At 49.1% G+C, this 21,443-nt stretch overlaps 7 protein-coding genes across 8 annotated transcripts; 2 read left to right on the top strand and 5 right to left on the bottom strand.

Annotated features, from left to right (window-relative positions):
- Positions 1-4: 4 nt before the first annotated feature.
- On the bottom strand, positions 5-6,276 carry LOC111070577. Its single transcript, XM_022361237.2, has 5 exons — positions 6,159-6,276; positions 3,301-3,487; positions 2,156-2,479; positions 1,014-2,089; positions 5-846 (listed from the first exon to the last, which is right to left on the bottom strand). The coding sequence occupies exons 2-5, from the start codon at positions 3,451-3,453 to the stop codon at positions 408-410; spliced, it is 1,992 nt and encodes a 663-aa protein (XP_022216929.2). The 5' UTR covers positions 3,454-3,487; positions 6,159-6,276; the 3' UTR covers positions 5-407.
- Positions 6,277-7,045: 769 nt separating this feature from the next.
- Positions 7,046-7,756, bottom strand: LOC111070616. Its single transcript, XM_022361288.2, has one exon. The coding sequence runs from the start codon at positions 7,740-7,742 to the stop codon at positions 7,176-7,178; it is 567 nt and encodes a 188-aa protein (XP_022216980.2). The 5' UTR covers positions 7,743-7,756; the 3' UTR covers positions 7,046-7,175.
- Positions 7,757-8,284: 528 nt separating this feature from the next.
- Positions 8,285-14,974, bottom strand: LOC111070574 (myb-like protein AA). Of its 2 annotated transcripts, none has more exons than XM_022361233.2 (4): positions 14,804-14,974; positions 10,469-10,951; positions 9,776-10,015; positions 8,285-9,705 (listed from the first exon to the last, which is right to left on the bottom strand). In XM_022361233.2, the coding sequence occupies exons 2-4, from the start codon at positions 10,891-10,893 to the stop codon at positions 8,916-8,918; spliced, it is 1,455 nt and encodes a 484-aa protein (XP_022216925.2). In that variant the 5' UTR covers positions 10,894-10,951; positions 14,804-14,974; the 3' UTR covers positions 8,285-8,915. The 2 variants fall into 2 exon arrangements, with proteins under 2 accessions (XP_022216925.2, XP_022216926.2); XM_022361234.2 differs by lacking the exon at positions 14,804-14,974 and adding an exon at positions 14,435-14,764.
- A 355-nt stretch (positions 14,975-15,329) lies between these two features.
- On the bottom strand, positions 15,330-16,571 carry LOC111070610 (probable chitinase 10). The gene is made up of 4 exons (XM_022361282.2): positions 16,492-16,571; positions 16,181-16,417; positions 15,661-16,106; positions 15,330-15,582 (listed from the first exon to the last, which is right to left on the bottom strand). Coding segments are annotated over exons 1-4 (909 nt in total). The 5' UTR covers positions 16,493-16,571; the 3' UTR covers positions 15,330-15,357.
- A 679-nt stretch (positions 16,572-17,250) lies between these two features.
- Positions 17,251-18,381, top strand: LOC111070613 (protein obstructor-E). The gene is made up of 4 exons (XM_022361284.2): positions 17,251-17,334; positions 17,401-17,550; positions 17,608-18,044; positions 18,112-18,381. Coding segments are annotated over exons 1-4 (813 nt in total). The 5' UTR covers positions 17,251-17,333; the 3' UTR covers positions 18,337-18,381.
- Positions 18,382-18,551: 170 nt separating this feature from the next.
- LOC111070611 (probable chitinase 10) lies at positions 18,552-19,744 on the bottom strand. The gene is made up of 4 exons (XM_022361283.2): positions 19,641-19,744; positions 19,376-19,585; positions 18,872-19,308; positions 18,552-18,816 (listed from the first exon to the last, which is right to left on the bottom strand). Exons 1-4 carry the CDS (start codon positions 19,648-19,650, stop codon positions 18,592-18,594), a joined length of 882 nt encoding a protein of 293 aa, XP_022216975.2. The 5' UTR covers positions 19,651-19,744; the 3' UTR covers positions 18,552-18,591.
- Positions 19,745-20,014: 270 nt separating this feature from the next.
- On the top strand, positions 20,015-21,347 carry LOC111070614 (osteocalcin 2). The gene is made up of 3 exons (XM_022361285.2): positions 20,015-20,161; positions 20,386-20,453; positions 20,511-21,347. The coding sequence occupies exons 2-3, from the start codon at positions 20,400-20,402 to the stop codon at positions 21,195-21,197; spliced, it is 741 nt and encodes a 246-aa protein (XP_022216977.2). The 5' UTR covers positions 20,015-20,161; positions 20,386-20,399; the 3' UTR covers positions 21,198-21,347.
- Positions 21,348-21,443: the final 96 nt, after the last annotated feature.

The raw sequence follows: 21,443 nt of genomic DNA, 5'->3' as shown, positions 1-21,443 counted from the left end.
GTGAGCGTAAGAGAGAGAGAGAGCAAAAGTGAAAGGGGAAGTGAAATTTGTGAATTTGATAGCCTCGTTGGTGGCAGTTTACTGCTGAAAGCTCAACGAAACCAAACGAAATATAAATTTGTACTAAAATAATAAATTATAATAAATCAATTAAATAGTGTAGTATGTATGTGTGTGAGTGCGTGTGTGTGTGTGTGTGTGTAGAAGACGAAAAAACGAATTGCGCTAAGTATCACAGCCGGGTCTAAGACGTTGGTTTTGTTTTTTGTTTGTTGGTTTGGGGATAAAAAGTTCCATATGAATATGCATGTGCGTGTGGGTGCTTCCAGTGTCTGTGTGTTTGTGAGTGCATTTGTGCTCGGCGTTTTGAGCCGTTTTCAACATTTGAAATTAGAATATATCCGCCACTAAGTGGCCACCGGCGCACTTGTTTCGCCGTCTCCCGCTTCCCCATTGCTCGCCGCGGCCGGCTCCCGTTCGCTTTTGATGTCCAGCGGCGCCTCGGGAGCCAAATCCAAGACGGGTCCGGCACTCGAAGAGGACTCCGCCACGGCAGCTGCAGCTGCCGCCATTTGAAACTGATTGGGCAGAAAGAGGTACGGACTGGGCACTGTTTCGCCAGGGCATACCGTTGAGCCCTGTCCCTGTCCTGTTCCACCCACCATATCGCCACTGGTCATCGTGTGGCTGGGCGTGGGCGTGGCCGCGCTAGTTGACAGCTTGGAGACTCGCTTGCGTCGCGCTTCGTTCTCGCAGGGCGACGGCGCACCAGGATGGCGATAGCTGACGTGCTTGCGCAGGGCATCCTTGCTGCGGGACACGTGGGAGCACACGTTGCAGGCGTAACTGTGGAGAGAAGAATAAAGAGTCTATATTCTAGCTTAAATTGTTTTTTCAACTCAAATTTCAATAACAGCTCAATGAACAGAATCTCTAAATGTCTTCCATTTACCGAGCAGACAAATATGGGAAGTCGAAGCTGGAATTGAGAGCCCTCTCCCAACACTACTTACCGCACATTCTGGTGGGTCTCGAGGTGAACGCGCAGATTGTATTGGTTGCTAAGCTGCTTGTGGCAGATGAAGCAGGTGGCGTAGAGCTTGGAGTTGGACGGCGGCTTGATGGGGGCGGAGGCCAGCTGCTTCTCGCGGTCGGCGCTCAGGGAGAGCAGATTCGGCTCCGACTTGGCGCTGACCAGAGCCATGCCCCCGGCTGCAGCTGCTGCGGCCGCCTCCCGCTGATACTGCTCGATGTGAAGCTGAAGCTTGGCGTGATCCTCTGCCGAGATGTAGGGCGTCGAGGCGACTGCCTGGGTGTGGTGCATTTGTGCCGCCTGCTGGGCGGCGGTGGGCGTGACAGCGCAACTGTATAGCGGAGGCTTGGTGGTGTACATGTGGTTGGGAGTTAGGGGATTTGAGTAGCTGGCGGAGGAGCACTTGACCACCGGCAACTGGGGCGAGAAGTGTGCCATGGCCGGGGGCGCGAGAGTGATGGGTGAGGTGGCCACAATCGGATTGGGGACCGAGCACTCGGTGGGGCTTCTGTTCATGTTGCTCGCGGAGCTCTTCAGGCTCTTCCCCATCTTGTCCAGCCGCTTGACTTCTTTCGGCGGACTGTCGCCCTTCAGCCGCTTGGCAGCCCCGAAGCAGTCGTCCTCCTCCTGCAGCCCGCTCTGGTATAGCTGGCACTGCTGCTGGTACTTGGCCAGAAGCTCCGTGGTCTTGTTCAGCGCCGTCTGCGAGAAGTTGAGCGGCTGCGGCAGCAGGCTCGGATAGAACTGCAGCGACTTGAACAGGTTCTCCAACGGGGAGGTGGCGATCATAGGGCCTGTCGCCGCCGCCGCCGCCGCCGCCGCCGCCGCCCCTACCGATCCCAGTTTGTTTGCCAGCAGCGGGGTGCTTAGAGCGGGGCTGGTATGCTGCGGCAGCGGGAGCGGGAGCGGCAGACTCGGAGTGGAGGTGGGTGTGGGTGTGGGCGTATGCGTGGGAGTAGGGGCCGGCGATGGTGTGCCACGATGCTCGAACTCCGAGGACTTCTCGTGCGGTGGCTCCATGTAGGAGTGGGGTGCGCCCTTCGCTGTCTTGGGAAGCTGCCGGAGAGTCAAGTCAATGTTAGAAGAGGGACTCGGGAATTTATTTGGAATCTCCACACTCACATTGTTGTTCTGGACATCCGCCAATCCCTTGATGCCCAGCGTCTCGGCCAGATTGAGGAGCATGGGTATCTGCTCCTCGTACACGTTCACCTCTCCGGAGTACATGAACGTGAGCAGCGACACAATGGCCCCGAAGCTGGCGCCGGGTATGATGATCACCGGGTGATTGCTGGCCTCCAGGGCCCTGAATATGTCCATGAAGAAGCTGCTGCAGGCACTCAGCACCACCCGGTGGGCGCGCAGTTGCCGTCCCTCCGCCGAAATGGTCACATCCGTCAGCTGCGACTGGTCCAGCAGCACGGGCAGAGTGCTCAGCAAACTGGTCTGGAAGAGATCATCAGCCATCCAGAGAGATGGAGAGCAGCAACTGGGTCACAAAATCATAAAAATACACTTGCCCAGGGCAGGCAGACAGACGAATCTGCCTCTAGGGAGAGGATTTGTGCATCTGCATCTGCATTCGATGCAGTCTAACTTTTAGATTTACGCTGGCTGCAAATTCTTTGGATTTTGGCAATTGTACCCCGAAGCTTTTCATTTATTTGACATTTTCCCCGCACCAGCCCTCACCCCCCTCCACCAACCCAGCATCTTTTTCCTAGCGCTGCTATTTTGGACAGCCTTTGGGCTGCTGCTGCTGCTGCTGCTGCTGTAGTAAACATCGACAACACAAAATTGTCACTATATGAAAATGCGGAAAACTATGTGTGAATCTGTATGTGGATCGGGCGGGGTGTGGTGTGGTGTGTGTGTTTTTGGATGGATGGTTCCTCTATATATAGATGGGGTGACATTTCGTTCGCCAGACCAGACCAGACCAGACCATACCGAACGATGTCCAGTCCAGTTTTTATGAGCGTCGCTAAGCCCCCAGATAATACAGCGGAGAGAGAGACAGAGAGGGTAGCACTGGCATTTCTCATTGAAAGAGTCAATTAGTATTCAATTTCCTTTACTTGCAGGCATTGGACAATGTTCTGACTGAGTTAAAGGACGCGATAAGATCAAAACTAAACGAGCTTTAAAGAAATTGCCAAAGAAGGAATCCATATTCATAGCTGTTGCATCTATTTTAGTGCCCAGAAATCTTCAAATGATCCTTTGCCAGCTCTACTGGTACTGGTAGCTTCGGGACTTCCGCTTACCTGATGATTGTGCCACCTGAGGCAGAACTGCTGCTGGTTATCATTGTGCTGCTGATGCTGCTCGAACTGGTGCTGCTGCAGTTGCAGATGCTGCTGCTGTTGCTGGTGCTGTTGGTGGTGCAGTCTTGCATTTGTGGTATTTACATGTTCCATAATTCATCTGGTGTGGATCACATATGTAGGTCCGCTGCAAGAGGGGGGGAGAAGTTCATTCATTAGTCTCTAATGTATAGCAATTACTCTTTCATTCATATGCATGATGAGGGGTGGTAATCTTCGCCACTGCTCATCGTTGCCCACTCGCTTTTCACTCAGTTTTTGTTTTTGCGCCTCTCATAATTTGTTTGTTTGTTTGCCTTTTGGCTTGTTTATTTATTGAACATTTTGTCACACACTTTTCGTGTCGTTTCATTCCGCCATACAATATTTGGCTTTTCGTTTTATTTCGTTGCTTTTTAATAGGCCCACCCGAGCACCACGCGGCGTATACGTACTATGTCGTAGCAGTTGGTTTATTACTCATACGCCGCGGCATGCCAAGGGGATTCGGGCAAGGCACCGTTTCTATCTGGAATGGATGGATGGATAATCCTAAATTTACTCTATCGATTTGGATGTTCTTTTCCCTTTCCCTTTCCATTTAATTTCCTTTTTTATCTGTCTAGGCAGTGGAAGGATATGCCTTAATATGATCCATCTGTCTCTAACACAGATATACATGGATATGAATCTACATATTCCCCACAATTTATATCTGTCAGCGCATTGTTGGGCAAGAAAACAATCACCCAGGCATCACGGATGCCATTGACGGAGAGGGAGAGAGTGTCGCGTCGCGTCGCGTCGCATCGCACAGTTGACGAATCTAAATTACAATAAAAACTCACACGCACACACAGCACCTAAGAGATTGTTTCGTGTTTTGCCTGCTGGCAATTAAATTCAATTTATTTAAATAAAATAAGTTTTCTTGGCTGGGCTGGCCTGGCCTGGTCTGGGACTGCTCTGGTTGGTTGTCGGTTGGTTGGTTGGTTGGTTGTTGCTTTTGTGGGTTTCTGGGTGCACTATAAATTTGGCAATTTCCATTGTTCGGATCTGGGTATGCTAGATGGGATGGGGATGGGGATGGGATGGGGCTGGGGTAGTGGCCACTACAATCAGATCTCATCAGACTTTTGTCCGAGGGCTATTTTTAAGATCTCTTTTGCCTCGTTCTATGCTGCACTGCAATCCATTGGAGGCTCTCACCCCCCCCTCCCCCCCCCTCCACCGAAAAACAACCCAAAGTGACAAGTCCGTGTCCGTGTCCGAGTCTGTGTCCGTGCCCGTGTCCGTATTGGTGTCCACATCTCTGGCAGCCCAGCATGCAATTGTTGCTGCTGGTGTTAGTGTTGCTGTTGCTTTTGCTGTTGCTGTAGACGGACGGGACGGAATTTTCTTCATTCCATTATGTGTGCACATGAGACCGAATCGCATCTAAGCACTGCACTGCTCTACGAGTATTGAGAGACGATGGATGGTGTGGAGGTTGCCTGATGCCTGATGCCTGATGGGGCACAATGCCTGGTTGCTGGGTGGCTGGTTGCTGTTTGCTGTTTGCTGGGTGCTGGGTGCGGCGCTGTCAAAAGGGGGTGGTGGTGGTGCGGCCTTTTTGGCGCTCGTTCACACAAGAAAGTGTCGTGGCAGAAGGCAGAAGGCAGCAGCAAGGCAGCCAGCCTTCTTTTCCGTAACTCTTTGGTATTTCGCTCAGTTTTTACTTGATTTTCCGAAATTAGTTTTCCTAGCCTTTTCTCGGCTTTTCTGATTCTGATTCTACTTTTGCTTCTGCTTCTGTTGCTGCTGTTGTAGTTTTTAAATAGCCATCCAAAAAATAAAGATCTGTGCTAAACGCTCTCGCCAGGCTGTCTATTTTGATTTGTTGTCCAAGTGCCTTGGGCTGCCTTTTGTCTCGCAATCGCCATCGCCATCGCCATTTCCATTCCCATTGCCATCGTCAGAGATTTCATTCCACTTTACCTCGAAATCGCTTCGATCTCTTCGGAGATCTCCTCACCGGTTGGTTCAGTTCTGTTGATGCGTAATATTTTACACATAATCACTCATCCGCCTCGCTGACTGCTGTCCCTCCACCTCCGCAGCCACCACCGCCTCCCCAGCCAGCAAAAATGAACAACATTAAAGCGAAAGAACATTCCCAGGCTCATTTCGCTGCTGTTTTTGTTGCTCTTTAACTTTCATTTGTTCCATGAAATGGGGCGCACATAAATTTTGTCCACTTTTTTGTTAGGTATTTAAATCGTATATTATAGAATTCGCTGATCCACATATACTCGTGCACGTATGTATGTTGTATGTGCCTGTGTGTGATTCACGCGTAATCCAGCAGCGGCCCAGCACTGTCCCTGGGGGGATGGCTAATAATAGAGAGCTCTGGCCTAGGTCCAAGGAACCCTACCCTCATGTCGGTGTCGAAGCTGTCCTCTTTGCAGGTTGAGTTTTATTATATCAATGGACTCGCTCGTGGCAGCTATCAATTAAAGTGTTACTCATCGCCTTTATCTAGTGTGATTTTTATTGCTCGAGGTTTTTTATTATGCCGAAATACTCTTCGCAGTTTTTTCCCCCAATCCAATGGAATTTCGACACTCTTTTCCATACGTTTTTTCTTGTTGCACAATTTATTTGCCTCAGCTCAGTTATTGGTTCGTTCTATTTCAGCAAAAAGAATCCTTCACATTCTTGTTGTTGTAGCAATGCCACATGCCCCATGGCCCCCCCTTTGGCGACGACACTTTTCGCGCCCGTTACGAATTTTCCCTTTCCGATTCGAAAGGCGACGAATCTGTCGCGCTGCGCACCTTTGTTAACCGTTTGCTGCTCGCATCTGAAATGAAAAAATCCGAAAATGTTTCAATTCTTTCGGTTTTAGTTGGAGATTTTTCTATTTTTCGAATGTCCATCTCTTCACAATTTTCCTCTGGCTCTGGGCTCTGGCTATGCTCTGGCTTTTGCTCTGGTTGTTGCTGTTGCTGTTTCTATTGCTGCTGCTGCTGGCACAAATGTTCCTCTGCGCCTCTGTGCTGCCATTTGTTTAGTCCATTTGAATTTGAATCTGACTGGCTCTCCTCTCTGGTGTGCTGTCGTTGTCGCAGTTTGTCGCCCGATTCCATGTTCTTTAATTAATGAGGAGACAGAGCAGCGCAGCGCCAGAGAAAAGAGAAATCTGAGCAGTTTTGTACTCGCGATCGCGCCTCTTGGCCAAATTAATTGGCTGCCCCCAGCAGTTAGTTAATCAAAACATTTGTTGGTTGGAAATCATCATCATGTGAGCTCCTGTGCCCCCCCTCCGCTATCCCCTTCCCCTATCCCAAGCGCATCCGCATCCGAGGCAGGAGCTGTGGCCAGTTCTCCTCTAGACACAATTGACACATGCCCCAAAACCAGCAACAACAACAACACACATGCCCCATCCTCGTGTGCATTATTAATTTGCAATAAAATGTGGAAGCGGCGACAGCAGACGACACCGCCTCTCGTCTCGCAATGGCACGGGTACGGGTACGGGTACGGCGATACGAAAATACATTTCGTACCTGCGAAGTGGATTTGAATTATGCCTGACAAATACAAATGGAACCGCTAGATGGAGACGTGGAGGGTGTGGAGGGAGCAGCCAACCCAGCAGCCAGCCAGCGCCCAGCAAGCACCTTCATTATGCACTTTTTCAATTCATTAAAATGCCACAAATACTTATTTATTATTGTCATCTGGGCTCCTCTATTTGGGCTAGCAGCGCCCCAGCTTGGAGGCTGCAAACACCAGAAAAGAAACTGTCCCTAATACCCATTGCCCCTTAGAACCCACAGTCCATAGATCTATAGTAGGCTGTAGCACTGAGCCTGCGACAGGGGCTGGCACTGCTGCTTGGGATAGTCCCATGCATAGTTGTAGGGACAGCGCACGATTGTCAGGTAGCCGCTGAGGCATCGGTAGTAGTACTCGCAGCGTTGCGGATGGGGATGCAAGCTATCGCTGGAGGAGTCGCAATGCGGACGTCCTGCAGGAGCAGAGGTTGCCGGTGCATCAGGCGACGGATTACTCTCAGGCGCACCAGTAGGCGGCGTAATAGTTGGGAGCATCTGCTCTGGAGTGCTCTCTGCTGGTTCAGTTTCCTCCAATGCAATGGCAGCTCCCCTGAGGCAGAATCCTGCATCGTCAAAGGCACACTCCTGGGCCTGGTCGTCGAAGTAGGTCTGATCCGGACAGCTGTCCCTGAAGGAGTCCTCCCCATTGCAGTAGATGTACGAGGCGCAGTCTTCGATGGCCATCACAAAGGTTTGGGGCTCCACATTCGCACACTGCGGGAACTCCTCCCCCTGGCTCAAAGTCAGAGCTCCAGCCAGGAGCAGCAGGCAGAGCAGAGTCGAGACTTTGGTAAACATATTGAAGTGTGTTCTTTGCTTGTGGATGATGGAAATTGCCAATCGTCTGGGCCTTTTATGGCACATGTTCAAGGTCCAAATGGATGGCTGCTCTTGTACCTCTCTTATCTTGCACAACAATTTCAGCAATTGATGTCTCTTTATCTCCGAAATATGTGTCAAGGCCGTGCAATGACTTTTTCTGCAAAGTAAATCAGCAAGAGATAACGAAATTCAAAACGGGCAATTCACCACAAAATTCAAATCGGTAAGTTCACCACAAGCCGCTAAACACGAATGACAGATGGCGCCACAGCATGCAAAATTCAATTCAATTCTTCTTATGTTATGTTTTCGCCCTTATGTTATGGCGCGATGGCGCGATGGCGCGATGGCGCGCAATTTGAATGAATTTTGAATCGTAAAATGCTCACTTTCTCTAGTACTAGTTCTCTCCAAGCAGTGCCACAAGCACACTCTGTCCATATTTGATTAATTTGATTTATTTATTTGATTAATTAATTACTTAAAGTCCTACTAATACTGCTGCTGCAGCTGCAGCTGCTGCTGCTGCTGCTGCTGTTGCTGCTGCTTGATGTGTAAGTATCTACGGCACCTGCTACGAGTATTTCTAATTTCTCTTGTCGTTGCTTTGGTTTGTTGCTTGTTTCGTGTTTCGTGTTTCGTGTTTCGTGGCTAAGGGTTATAAAGATATATATATATATATGTATGTATATATGTATGTGGTACTTTGATCTCTTCGATCGCTATAGCTTGATTTCTTGAGCATATCACAGAACAAAAATGACAGTAGAAGAAGACATCTTTGGGTCGAAAGAGTGTGTGTGTGTGTGTGTTTGTGTGTGTGTTTGTGTGTGTTTGTGTTTGTTCGGGGTCAGAGTCGGGTCCTAGTACGGGATTTAGAAAGTGTCAAAGTGTAAAAATATTAGTCGGAGCTTAAAAGTACATATCCATAAATAAGTATATGTATGTATATCTGATATATGTATATATATATATATGTATATGTTTATATAAAGGGGATTTTAGAAAAATACTGAGCAAAAATACTTGGCATGGGGGGGGGATTGGGGTTCAGGTCTGGGGGTTCAGGGGTTCAGGGTTCGGGCCGCGAACTCAAACTGAGGCTCAATTCCTCCCTCCGAAATCCAAAGCCCTAGCGCTACCCTACGCCTACACTAGAATCTTGTCGTAGGACGGCGGCGGCGACTCATCCAGCGGCATCTGCTTGCCCATTGCGGCCGTCTGCTCCGGCAACAGGATCGCTATATGGTAGGGCGGTGGACCGGCCGTCGCCGCACTCCCAGTGGTCACCTGCCGCTCCTCCAGATACCGCACATCGCTCATCTCCAACAGGCAGCTGGCCGCCGCCGACGCACTCGCTCCTGACATGGCCGCGTTCACACCGCGACTGTGGCACACCGTTGCCCTGGCCCCGCCACGGCCCGACAGCAGTCCCTTGGGTATGCGGCACAGGCTGACCATGCAGGCGGCCAGAAAGAAGGTGGCCGAGAAGGCGCAGAAGATCAGCACCTCCAGACCGGTGCCCTGGTGATCGAAGTAGAACTTGGTGCCCGCCACAAAGACGGACGCCAGCACCAGGGAGGCGCACATGCCGCACTTCAGGTGGCTGGGCAGCAGCTGGGAGTCTGCGTGCTGCAGGAGGGCATGATGCTGCTGCTGCAACTGGTTGCTGTGCGTCGTCTGGGCGGATGTTGCGGGAGCAGTGGCCACTGGTGCCGGTGCTAAGACGGATGTGGCAGCTGCTGCTGGCTGCCTCATGCTGCTGCTGGAGTTGTGGCGACGCGGCGTGGCATAGGCGCCCGATTGTCTATGATTGTGGGAGTGACTGCTGCTGCTGCTGTGCTGATGATGGTGATGCTGTTGCTGCTGGTGCTGCTGGTGCTGCTGTTGCTGCTGCTGTTGATGGGGATTATGGTGATAGGCGCTGTATGCATCATCGCTGCGAAGGAAGAGGATTGGATTGTTATAGTCTGGGAAAAGATTAGTCTTGGACTATCTGGAATACTCACGCATAGACGCCGGAATGTTGCTGCTGTTGCAACAGTTGCTGCTGCTGCTGCTGATGTGTATCGTGGTGTCTGACTGGCACCATGTTCCCAAATTGTGGATGGTGATAGCTGTACTGGTGCTGCGTCTGCTGCTGCGTCCTGGGATGGTAGCGCGAACTACGCGCCACCAGTGGCACGATGGTGCCACTTCCGGTGAGTACCGCCGCCGCGGCAGCAGTTCCACTGGCGTTGTTGTTTGTGCTGCACATGGAGTACATTTGTATATTAGAAAAGGTCACAAATTTAACTGACTTGAATGTATTTTAAACAGTAATTTAAACGTGTTACGTTACGTATACGTATAGCTGCTGAGCGTTATTTGAGTGCGTTATGGGGGGGACCTAATTCGAATATATTCTCTATGAATCGGTGTTGATTTCGGTCCGATAAACATCTTGGGGTGACACAATATATTATTTAAGCAGCGTAGAACCGGTTAAGATTCGATCCAAATTAATTTTGAGTATTTGGTTGAAAAGATACAAAGCAGGGGACATTTTTTGAATATAATGGAATCGTTCAAGAAACCCCCACAGACAGTTGCTGGCAGCGTCTGGCAAAAGGCTGCTCAGGGAAAGGTTACCGCCAAGACCGATCATAATCTACGGTCTACTTCTCAAATATACTCGATTATTCTCATGGTTGGTACATTACATGTTATTGCTGGCAGTTGGAGTTCCCGTGGCAGCCACCTGGCTGCTGTTTACGTTGTTGTTGTTGGTGGAATGTTGCTGCATCATCTGCTGCTGATGCTGCTGCTGCTGCTGGAGCTGCTGCTGGCCATGCAGCGAATTGTTGTTGGCATACTGTGAGTGGGACTGCGACTGCGACTGGGATTGTAATTGGGATTGGGAGTGGGATTGGGATTGTGACTGGCGACTGGTCCCCGGCTGATGGCAGTCATAGGGCGTCTGTGGCAGGGATCTGTGCACGGGCGGCATGGTGCTGCAGCTGGAGGACTTGGCGCGCCTGGGCGGATGGCCATAGCTGAGCCCGTTCCCGGCATGGGAGAGGGAGGCAGCCACACGAGAGCGTCCGAAGCCGCATTGCTGCGAGCGTTTGTCTATCCAGAAATGCATGTCCACGAGCAGGAAGAGCGCAGCAAATGCAGCAGTTGCTGGGGGCGGAACGATTCAACTGCAAAGAAAGGAAATCGCATTTACAGGAATTATTAGTTATCTTGTTGTGTGTTCTCTCAGTGTAACACCATGGGAGTGTTGTCTTTTATTTCCTATATCGTTTACTTTAGAGGCATCGTAAAAGGAGTAAATGTTGGCATTGAGTGCTGCAAACTTATTTGAAGTTCAAGCTGCGGTGCGGAGGAAACAAACCCCTTCCAGCAGACAAAACACAAAGCGCATCTGAGCCCATTTGGCTTTGTGTCTGGCAGACGGAAGAGTGTCCTCCGCAGGCTGCTGCTACCCCCAAAAAAGCTAAAACAGGAAACGTGCTCATCGTATTTTATGATGCTGCACTCTCCCTTGTCTTCTGTGTGTGTGTGTGTGTTAAGGTGGGGTGTCCACCCCTTCTGCCACAGTCTCGCTCTCTCCCTGGCACGTCTGACATTTCCTCTTTGTGCCTGGGGTTTGAATCCCTGCCAAGCTTCCCCTTTTTAAAGGTGCTTCCAGGAACAAAGGTTGCTTGGGCTGTCGACTTCTCTGCCGCCTGGTCAAGGAACTCGCCCGAAAAAATACGACTACAACACATTCATTGGCCGCTTTCACTTCCCGTGTCATTGGCAGCAGCAGCGGCAGCGGCAGCACCAACACAACAGACACAAAAGCCCCAGCGCGCCAAAACACACAGACTGTGTGTGTGTGTGTGTGTGTGTGTGGTGTGTGTGTGTGTGTGGGGGGGGGGGGGGGCCCCCAAAGGTTCGATGTTAGAAAGGAACCTGCACAGTGGCAAGGAAAGTTGAGCAAAGCGAAAGAAAGAAAAGACGAACTTCAGGTTCACAAACTACTCAAAGATGGATTATGATGATTCCTTCGATTGTTCCTTGGTTCCCGTTCCCCTACCCGTTCCCCTACCCGTTCCCCTACCCGTTCCCCTTCCCCTTCCCTGACCTGTCTTTGGACCAACTTTCAGCTTGGCTAAATACCCCATTCTTAGGTCGCTTAGCTGTTCGTTGAACTGTCGCTAACAGTCCTCTGTGTGTGTGTGTGGTGTGTGTGTTTGTGTGTGTGGTTCCTATGGCATTAGTCAATCAACGATGACAACAGCAGAAATCGCACTTAAGCAGCAACAGAAAATAAATAAATTTTTAAAATTATCCCACAGACAACTTGCAGCGTCCCACCCACCCCGTACAAACAAAATGACGGATATACACACATATACATATACATATTTATACGTACATGTGTACTCATGTTCCGTAGGCACTGTGGTCCGAGAACCATAAAAGACACCGCAACATAAAGCAAATTTTACTGTGGGAACTTTCCTGCTCACTTCGGTGGCAAGGTTCAAAGTTCAATGCCTGTCAAGCAACGTCTTAAAGGAGGAGCAGGAGGCAGGAGGCAGGAGTAGGTCCTGGGAGAGTTCTCGAGCGAAATTATACAATACAATGCCGGAGGAGAGAGAGGCGAGGAGTCAAGTGTAGAGCAGAGCAAAGTGCAAATAAATAAATACGAGTACGGGTAGGGGAACGGGTACCCCAACCAAGCACGAGTCGAGGCAATAAAATAAACATATTTAAAAGAGACATTTTGACAACCTTTTGATAGGTTCATTTCGGTTTCGTTTCTTGCCTGGCGCCACTGACATTTCTATCTGTGTCCAGGTCCATGTCCTTCTCCGGGTCCCGGGTTCAATGATTTTTGTCCGCTTGATTTGTGCTCTGCTCTGCTCTCGCCCTAAGTACCTCCTCTCTTTCGTGGGCGTTTGATTACAACTTAGTTTTGTTGTCTAGCTCTAGCGGGGCGAAAGTTCAGCTCAATTTGGTTAAGATTCGTGCGGAACTTGAAGCAAACTCAACTCGGACATTGACATTGTGTCGCTCCTTAGGAGGGGGCCCTCAATGGCAGCCACTTTTGTTGACCAACCCAAGTGTGACTATATATATAGATAGACTTTCATAGAGGGATATAAGAATGGTTTGGATTGCCCGACAAAGAACCAGCACTACCATGCAACTTGTTGTTCCTATTTATATACACACCACATAATAGTCGTATCAATCACTATCTCAGCAGATAGTCCACACCTGCCTACGCACTAGTATATATTTGATCACCTTCCTAATACGAAACACTCAACAATGGCCCAACCATTGAATGTACACTAAAATAACATAAACCCTAAATAGACTTTGATTTCCTGGGCTCCCCGAGCAACTGAAGTTAACCTTTGGGCGGGGGAGAGTTTCAACTATTTCCTTTACAGTGGCAAATAAAAATGCGGAATTTTCTAAAAAATAAAATAAAATAAAATGGGAACCATAGCTGCAGCTGCTTCCCATACCGGGAATCGAACTCGCAATCTACGGTTATGAACGATATTAAAATATCAGATTTCCGCCCGGGACCGAACCGGGGGCCTTCTCTGCGTGTCAGTCAGGCAGAAGGACGCTTAGCCACTACACCACGGAAGCAGCTGAACGACGTGTGGCAATAGAGAGCTGTTGTGGCACGAGCCTCCTGCTACAGGGGCGTCTGCTGTCTGGGCAAGCTGCCAGAAAACCATTGCAAACCATAGCGGAAATTGATATTAATCGAGCCACAGCCACCCAGTCGGTGATAAAGATAATCTTGAATGGATATAGTACGAGATTGTATACATACTCGTATTTATATTCGAATCGTTGAAAATGTTTATTGTGAGGAATCGCTGGGCGGTGAACGATTCCATTTTAAATTCTTGGATGAGTAAGAGGCATCGCCAAAGACATTCCAAATCCAATGTCTGACACTTAAATCCTTTTCCTTCCCATGATGCTGAGAGTTTCCCCCGAAGCCTGCTCCACATGAAGATGGCCAACACAAAACAGAAGTTGTTAACTTTAAAGCGTGTGCACATCCAACTCCCACTCCCACTCCCACCCTTACTCTCACTCGGACTCGGTTTGTTGTTTGCCATTAACCTTTGTGTGCTGTGCTGTGCTGTTCCTGCCTTTTACTTTTCGCTCTTTTTGTGCGATTTTTCGTTGGCGGGAAGTGAATTTTGTCTCATTCGAGTGACTTTGCAAAGGCAAATTGCTCTGGGAGGTGGAATTGGGTGGGATGGCATGGTACGTATGATACGGGACGGGACGGGACGTGGTTGGAGTGGCTAAAGGTAGATGAATAATGTGAGGACGGGCTGACGGGCTGTCTGTATATATGTATGTCTGTCTGTCTGTCTGTGTGTATGTCTGTGGCTGTGTCTTCTCGACAAGAGCCACAAAAACGAACAAAATCCCTGCCCACTTGATGGCACACGCTGCGTATGAGCAATGCTAGCAATGCAATGGAATTGTGAAGGGGAGACTGGTATAGGTATAGGTGTAAGTATAGCTGTGTGTGTGTGTGTGTGTGTGTTCTGTGTGTGCACCTGCATGTGGGGGAGCTGGTGGGGGCGGGGGGAGGCGCTTTCAAGTGCATGTCAATCCGTCAGCCATTTGTTGGCTCGCTTTTTTACCTGCAATATTTTCTTGAAATATTTCTCAAATATAGTACTTGTACTTGTATATTTTCCTTGGAGCTTTTCAATGCCTTTTCCTATGGGCACGTTTCTGTCACGTTCGTTGTTGTTTTTGTTGTTGTTGTTGCTATTATTGCACACATATTGTTGCTGCTTTTGTTGTTGCTGGCGCAGCACTGGAAAAAGTCCTTGAACGCTCAACTGACCCGACACGATACACACACGCACACCCTCGCAATGGATATCCTCTTGAAAATGCTCTTCACTCATACACACACACACACACACAGAGACAGACAGAAAGACAGACAGACAGATACAGATACAGAGGCAAAGACAGAGATAGGGGACACACGGGACACTCACTCACGCGACTTGCAACTTTTGTATTCAATTGCAAGCTCTTCTGCTGACTTTCCACTCCACGAAATAAATGTATTTCTTAAGGCTCTTTTGGCTGTGTATGGTGTGGTCTGGTCTGGTCTGGTCGCGCCTCCCGTCGCTCGAATTAGAAGCGCGCCCTGCTGTAGGACTCGCAGCCGACTGTGCCTCTGAATGCAGCAGCCAGAAAACAAGAAGCGTTTCGTTTTCACTTTTCACGAGAGACGGGACTGCTGCCTGCTGCTGCTGAGAGTCTTGATTTTTTATTCTTTCATTTTGTTTTTTGCCAGCGGCCAGCGGTAGAGCATGAATGGAGCAAGCTCTCTCTCTCTCTCTCTCTTTTCTCCTCATTGCACGGAACATGCGCCTTCTGCGCGGACATCAATTCAAATTAAACCGCCAATGCTTTGGGAGCTTTGAAAGCATTCAGAGTGGGATATGCTCCACCAGGGTAAGTTAAACACAAGGTAAGCCAGAAGAGGGAAAGAGAGTGTTGGATCAACACGGCATTCAAAGCGAAAAACTAGCATCGTTTATTTTTAGGAGCCAACGAACTTCGGCTCGCGGCACTCCATAACCTTTGGGTCAAAGTGTAGACCCGGAGTACAGTCCAGGGTCAGGCCATGGCCATCCACACAGTAGTAGTAGTTGTCCTGGCGGAACTTGTGCGGATAAAAATGGACACCCGCAGAGGGGCACTCGATGTCGGCGCGGCGCAGAGGCGACCGGTAATAGGGCTGAATGTTCCGAACCACTGCATTATTCTGAAAGTACAGACGAGACGCGAGCCAGGCGCGTGTCAGATGAAGACTCTCAATAGCCCGATCACGGTACGAACTTACGGTACAGTTGACGTTCTTGGCAAAGTCACAGCACTTGCACTCGGGATTGTAGTAGAGACCGGGCGAGCACTCCTGCTCCCATGGCCAGCCATTGGAGCAGATGAAGTACTTGTCGCACCTGGCTTTGCTTTTCAGGTAAATGATGTCGTCGGGCTGTACTGTAACCGAGCAATCGTTGGCCACACAATCCACGTACTCGGGGAAGTCGCAGCGATCCGTCACGTTGTTGTACTGGAGGCCGTCGTGGCATTGCCTCAGAACCGGACGCCCATAGTAGCAGAGGACATACTTGGTGCAGGTTTTGTCATAGCAGAAGCTGCTCAGCGAATTTGCAGAGCAGGTGGGCAAGCACTGCGCCTCACTCTCATAGGTGCACACCTGAAACCTCGGGTCGAAGAATGTAGAGTTGGCACCTAAGCATTTTCCAATTTCCTTAATGGACTCATCTGGAAGTGACAAAGACGGTGAGGAAGGTGAGCCCCAAGCCCCACCCCACAAAGCGGTTGCTCTTTCCACTCACTCTCGCACTCGATCCAGGAGTTACAGTTGCCGATATACGGCAGGTAGGTGCCATTAACAACGTTGGCGCATATATTGATGTCGGTGTTGTTGTACATGTCATACATTGAGATATCGTCCTCACCCTCGCGATCATCATTGGGGGAAGGAGCCACCACCAGGTCTTCGTTATCGGCGCCCCAAACATTGTCGATCAGCAAAAGGAGCACCAGCAAGCCCAAGTACATTAGCCACTTCACTGCGGATAGAATAGGCAGAAATGAATGCCCTATTCAGGGCACCGGACAAAAACTCTGTCTGAGTGCTACTTACTCCTGGATAGTACGAGATCCACTAGTCAACTGTTGCTCAATCGCACACTAAATATGCAATTTATATCAATCCAAAAAGGGTGGACTTTTATTCGCCTTGTTTTACGCTTGTGGCGAAGAGTTGTGTCGTCTAATGAGTTCTTGCCAGCCCATCTTATCGATCCACTCAATTCGGCACACGGCACACGCCTCCCGCAGGAGAACTACATTTTAATTTCCCCAAACACAAACACACAACACACAAACATTTGAGCATTCAATTTGTCTGTGCTAAGCATTGCCAAACAAAGATAAAGTTCCAAGAATCATACATTTATCTCATGATTTATCGCCAGAGATCAGGACATGCCACCACAACTAATATCTTGCCCCATCAGATTTGTATCTTCTGTAATGTTTCATTGCAGATACTCGACTCGTATCTCGTGGGTTTTTTAATCACTCTGAGAATCTATTACAGAGGAACTCCAGCATCGCCTTTGTATGGCAATGGATATGCAAATTACATAATTATTCATATCCGTTACACGTGTTGCCCTAATGGATGACAGCACTAGATATTTTTAGGGAGTTTCCCCATTGAAACTTACTCGAGATTGGTTGTTGGCTGTTGGCTGTTGTTGCCCTTATCTGGCCCACACCGAATTTGAATGAGACAAGTTTCGAGCGATTCTAATTACAACTGGCAATCATGCAGCACATCCTCATCTGATAAGTTTTGCAATTCGCAGTGAACCAAAGACATTGCCAGCAGCTGATTGCCAAAAAGGGCTACCTATAAATGGAGGGCCCGACGCGACAAGCCAGCAGTAGACCAGTAGACAGAGAAAGACTAGAACTACAAGTGAGTACGGGATGCACCACTGAGACGCTTTATTACTTACACCAACACCAACTCGAACTCCAACAGTGATGTACTACAGCCTGACCTTACTGGCATTGGCCGCCCTGATTGGAAGCTTTGGAGCCGTTGAAGCCGACATCAACATCTGCTCTGGTGTGGTCAGCAATCTGTTCCTGCCGCACATCAGCAACTGCAGCAAGTACAACCTGTGCATGAGTAAGTGACGCTGTGACGACTCCTCCTCGCCTGGCAGTCTACGACTCTCCTTTCCAGGTGAAGTGGCTGTGCCTCGCGAGTGCCCGCAAGGCTTCTACTTCGATGCCAAGGATCAGCAGTGCGTGGTTGTGGAGGAAGTCCGTTGCCTGCCCACCTGTCCCGCCAAGGGCCTCACATCTTTCTGCTACGACCGCACCTGTACCAAGTACGTGCTCTGCTTTGACGGCACACCCGTCCTACGGCAGTGCTCCGACGGCCTGCAGTACAACGCCCAGACGGATCGCTGCGACTACCCGCAGTTTGTGGATTGCGTGGACAATCTGTGCGTCAGGCAGAACAATCCCGATGACATTGTCTACATAGCCAGCAAGTCGTTGTGCGACAAGTACTTTGTCTGTGTGGACGGTCTGCCACAGGTGCAGAACTGCACGCGCGGCCTCCAATACAATGCCGCGACTACCAGCTGTGACTTCCCCTCGAAGGTCAACTGCACGGTGAGTGGATGGCTGGCTCATCTTCATCTTGGTAGGATATTACATCTTGCGATGCGCGATCTTTCAGGTGGAGACACTGCAGCGCAATATCATGCCCTATGCAAAGGCTCCTCCCCGAATCGCGGGCATCGAATGTCCTGCCGAGGATGCTCACTTTTATGCACACCAGACCCGCCAGGATGCCTACTACTACTGCCTGAATGGACGTGGTGTCACCTTGGATTGCACACCCGGTCTCATCTACGATGCCAAGCGCGAGGAATGCCGCGAGCCTCAGTTCGTGACTGCCTAAGCAGAATCCCAGCACAGAAAATAAATTGCAATTGTCTTTCAAAAATATCTTTGGATTCTAATTTCCGTATTTTGGGTTGGCCAGCAACGCACTATTTATTAATAGAGACACATAGAGACCACATTTTTACGATGCTTCAATCGACTATAAATATTTTAGCCAAAAAAAAGTCCGTTTGAGGGGGCAAATAACATTTAAAAAAATGTATCCAGCTTTGTCGAATAAATTTCATTATATTTTATTAATTGCATTTTCTCAGTGTTCTATATTATTGGGTTCACGACACTCCTGTACCTTGGCATCGTACCACAGGCCTGGAGAGCAGTCCAGGGTCAAGCCATGGCCCTCCACACAGAAGTAGTAGGCATCCTTGCGGGACTCGTGCGAATAAAAATGAACACCAGTAGAGGGGCACTTCATGTCGGCAATCCGTGGTGCCAGTCGGGAGAACGGTTGGACTATTTTCTTCCGGGAGGGGATCTTCAAGGACATAGGGACTTAGCCTGAGAGAAAAAGGCATCCAAAATAAACCCACCTGACAGTCCGACTCTGATGGTAAGACGCAGCAATTGCATGTGCTGCTAAAGTACAATCCTTGGGCGCAATTCTGCTCCCTGGGCACGCCATTGCCGCAGAGGAAATACTTCTCGCAGGATACCTTGCTGGGCACGTAGTGCAATTGATAGGCATTGTAGAAGATGGAGCACTCGGACTCCACGCAGTCGACATTCTGGGGGAAATCGCATCGATCCGTCTGGGCATTGTACTGGAGACCATCCTGGCACTGCCTCAGAACCGGACGCCCATAGTAGCAGAGGACATACTTGTTGCAGGTTCGCTCGTAGCTGAAGGTGCTCAGCGTGTAGTCTTCGCAGGTGGGCAAGCAGTGTGTCTGATTGGGGAACACGCAGCTCTGGGTGGGGGCATCGAACTGGTAAAGCGATTCGCACTGCAGTTCAATGGCCTCTCCATCTAAGGGATGGCATAAAAATAAAAATATCAACATGGAATCCGATTTATCATGAGGATCCACACATACACCGACAGAGGTAGTATTTTTTGCAGTCACCCACGTAGGGCAGGAACACAGTGTCGGCCACGTTTCCGCAAAGACTGATGTTGCCCGTGAACAGAACACTATCGCTCCCAGTTTCTCTAGCCTGCAAAGCAGTTGTATCCACATCCGCATCTACTACAGCCACCAGAAATTGGCTGCACAGCAGCAGTCCGAGAATCAATAGCCGTTTTCCTACGAAACAATTGAATCATCATCAAATATTATTTACAGCTTGGGTGCTACTTACCTCCAGTCATTGTCAGCTTATAAGCCCAGCAGCCGGTTGAGTTCTTCCTTTATAAGGCTTTTTCTGTTAAGTACAATCAATTGATTGTCTTATCATTCCATCGATGTCTTCTCCATGGAGCAGACATACTAATTAGCTGCAAAAACAATGACTCTTGACTGTGCTGCCTTTTTTTTTTTGGATTTCTGGGGTGTCTCTCCCATCAAAGATATGTATATCGTTTTGCTCATTACTCTGTGCATTGGCCCCTAATTTCCTGGCTGCCACACACATCAAGATTGAAACGTTCGCCGCCTGGGCCAGCCACCGACCGAACTTTTACTTATAGACAAGATCGTTTGAAAGAATTTCATTTTCGGCACGAGTCAGTTGGATCTTTGGCATCATTCGGTGCACTGCTCGGCGCTCTACGGAAAGGAAAACAATTAATACACACAGCATACATACTCGTATATTGTACATTTTAAATAAGAATTTTCTACATTTGTGGAGTGTACTATTATAGTTATACTAACCTCTGTGTAAGTTTACATAATTTCTGCATTCTTGAGTCCTCCCACAAGTGCCGCACTTGAACAGCAAAGCGTAAAAATGATTGACACATTTCTAACCGAAAAGTCTATCCGACACAAAGAACAATTTATTTATAGACTGTGCTTCGTGGTGGGCCTGTGTTTGTATTGAAAACATTAGCAATCTGCTCGATATAATATTTAGATTAAGATTTCTTACACTTTTCATTCAGCTGCATACTGCATAATGGTCAATGAGCTAAACCGGCCACCGAATGGGGAAAATGCCGCCCTCAGCGAGGTAAGCTGTAATTGCATATTAAAGATTACAAAAAATAATATTATTCATCATTCGAAGCGCCTGGCCGCCTCCAATCGGCAGCTTCATGAGATGCAGGAGGAACATCGTCTGCTGCTGGAGGAAATGGAAACCTTGAGAACACGCGCTGCAGAGCTCACCCGTCTGAACTCCCAGCGCCAGCAGCTAAGGCAGACAGGGCGCGGCGAAGAACAGCAGCCCCTGGCTACGTCGCCCAGTTCAGCAGAAACTCCAATCGCAGCTCCAGTCGACCCGGAACCAGTTGCCGCCACTTCTGCCCAGGCTGTCGAAGAAGAGGAGGAGCACGGCGATGAGGACAAAGAAGAAACAGCTAGCTATCTGCAGGAAAAGTTGAATGAGATTGCCAACCTAAAGGCTCAATTCAAGCGAGTCCAGCACATGGTCGACACCACAAAGCTGATCGAGCAGCATGTGTCCACCAGGGAATCTGTGCAGACCTCAAGTACCTCGAGTAGCTCAAGTCAGAGCAGCAGACAGACGACAAGCACATCAAATGCCAGCAGTCAAGTCCAAGTGGCGGCAGAGACGGAAGAGCCAGGTCGCACCGCTGCTGCTCCTGACAACGCGGAGCTGCTCAATTCCATGCTAAATATGTTTACGGATTTCACCAGCGACCTGCGAGGCCAGGCGGAGAGTCTACGTTCGGAACGCGATCGCATTAGGACGCTCAAAGAAGAGATCATTAAGCGTAAACAGGGGAAATAATCTTAGCAAATTGAACAAAATCGCGGTTTAACGACTAACAGCCGCCACTTACCAACAATGGAATTATGTATTCATATCGAAAATTAGGCAAAACACACATAAATATCTGTTGAACCCCATAGCTAATAACAGTAAATAAACATGTTGAAAGTAATTGTTTTCTTGATCTTTCTTATTCAACAATAGAATAGAATAGGATTTATGGAATATTGAATGGAGTATTATTTCCGACCATGGACAGAGAAC

Source organism: Drosophila obscura, unplaced genomic scaffold, assembly GCF_018151105.1.
Source record: "Drosophila obscura isolate BZ-5 IFL unplaced genomic scaffold, ASM1815110v1 contig_170, whole genome shotgun sequence".
Taxonomy (NCBI): domain Eukaryota; kingdom Metazoa; phylum Arthropoda; class Insecta; order Diptera; family Drosophilidae; genus Drosophila; species Drosophila obscura.
This window is presented reverse-complemented; position numbering and strand designations above follow the sequence as displayed.

Excerpts from the sequence above, each read along its gene's own strand:
- LOC111070574 (XM_022361233.2), bottom strand. The coding sequence starts at position 10,893 with ATGCATTTCTGGATAGACAAACGCTCGCAGCAATGCGGCTTCGGACGC. Across the intron at positions 10,016-10,468 it reads CCAACTGCCAGCAATAACAT|CACAAACAACAACGCCAGTG; the intron begins GTAATGTACCAA and ends CTCCATGTGCAG. Across the intron at positions 9,706-9,775 it reads CAACATTCCGGCGTCTATGC|CGATGATGCATACAGCGCCT; the intron begins GTGAGTATTCCA and ends CTTCCTTCGCAG.
- LOC111070613 (XM_022361284.2), top strand. Across the intron at positions 17,551-17,607 it reads CAAGTACAACCTGTGCATGA|GTGAAGTGGCTGTGCCTCGC; the intron begins GTAAGTGACGCT and ends TCTCCTTTCCAG. Across the intron at positions 18,045-18,111 it reads CCTCGAAGGTCAACTGCACG|GTGGAGACACTGCAGCGCAA; the intron begins GTGAGTGGATGG and ends GCGATCTTTCAG.
- LOC111070610 (XM_022361282.2), bottom strand. Across the intron at positions 16,107-16,180 it reads CTCCTGGATCGAGTGCGAGA|ATGAGTCCATTAAGGAAATT; the intron begins GTGAGTGGAAAG and ends TGTCACTTCCAG. Across the intron at positions 15,583-15,660 it reads CCAAGAACGTCAACTGTACC|AATAATGCAGTGGTTCGGAA; the intron begins GTAAGTTCGTAC and ends CTGTACTTTCAG.
- LOC111070616 (XM_022361288.2), bottom strand. The coding sequence starts at position 7,742 with ATGTTTACCAAAGTCTCGACTCTGCTCTGCCTGCTGCTCCTGGCTGGA.
- LOC111070577 (XM_022361237.2), bottom strand. The coding sequence starts at position 3,453 with ATGGAACATGTAAATACCACAAATGCAAGACTGCACCACCAACAGCAC. Across the intron at positions 2,480-3,300 it reads TCAGGTGGCACAATCATCAG|ACCAGTTTGCTGAGCACTCT; the intron begins GTAAGCGGAAGT and ends GATCTCTTCCAG. Across the intron at positions 2,090-2,155 it reads CGGATGTCCAGAACAACAAT|CTTCCCAAGACAGCGAAGGG; the intron begins GTGAGTGTGGAG and ends ACTCTCCGGCAG.
- LOC111070611 (XM_022361283.2), bottom strand. Across the intron at positions 19,309-19,375 it reads AAAATACTACCTCTGTCGGT|ATGGAGAGGCCATTGAACTG; the intron begins GTATGTGTGGAT and ends GCCATCCCTTAG. Across the intron at positions 18,817-18,871 it reads CATCAGAGTCGGACTGTCAG|ATCCCCTCCCGGAAGAAAAT; the intron begins GTGGGTTTATTT and ends ATGTCCTTGAAG.
- LOC111070614 (XM_022361285.2), top strand. The coding sequence starts at position 20,400 with ATGGTCAATGAGCTAAACCGGCCACCGAATGGGGAAAATGCCGCCCTC. Across the intron at positions 20,454-20,510 it reads AAAATGCCGCCCTCAGCGAG|CGCCTGGCCGCCTCCAATCG; the intron begins GTAAGCTGTAAT and ends CATCATTCGAAG.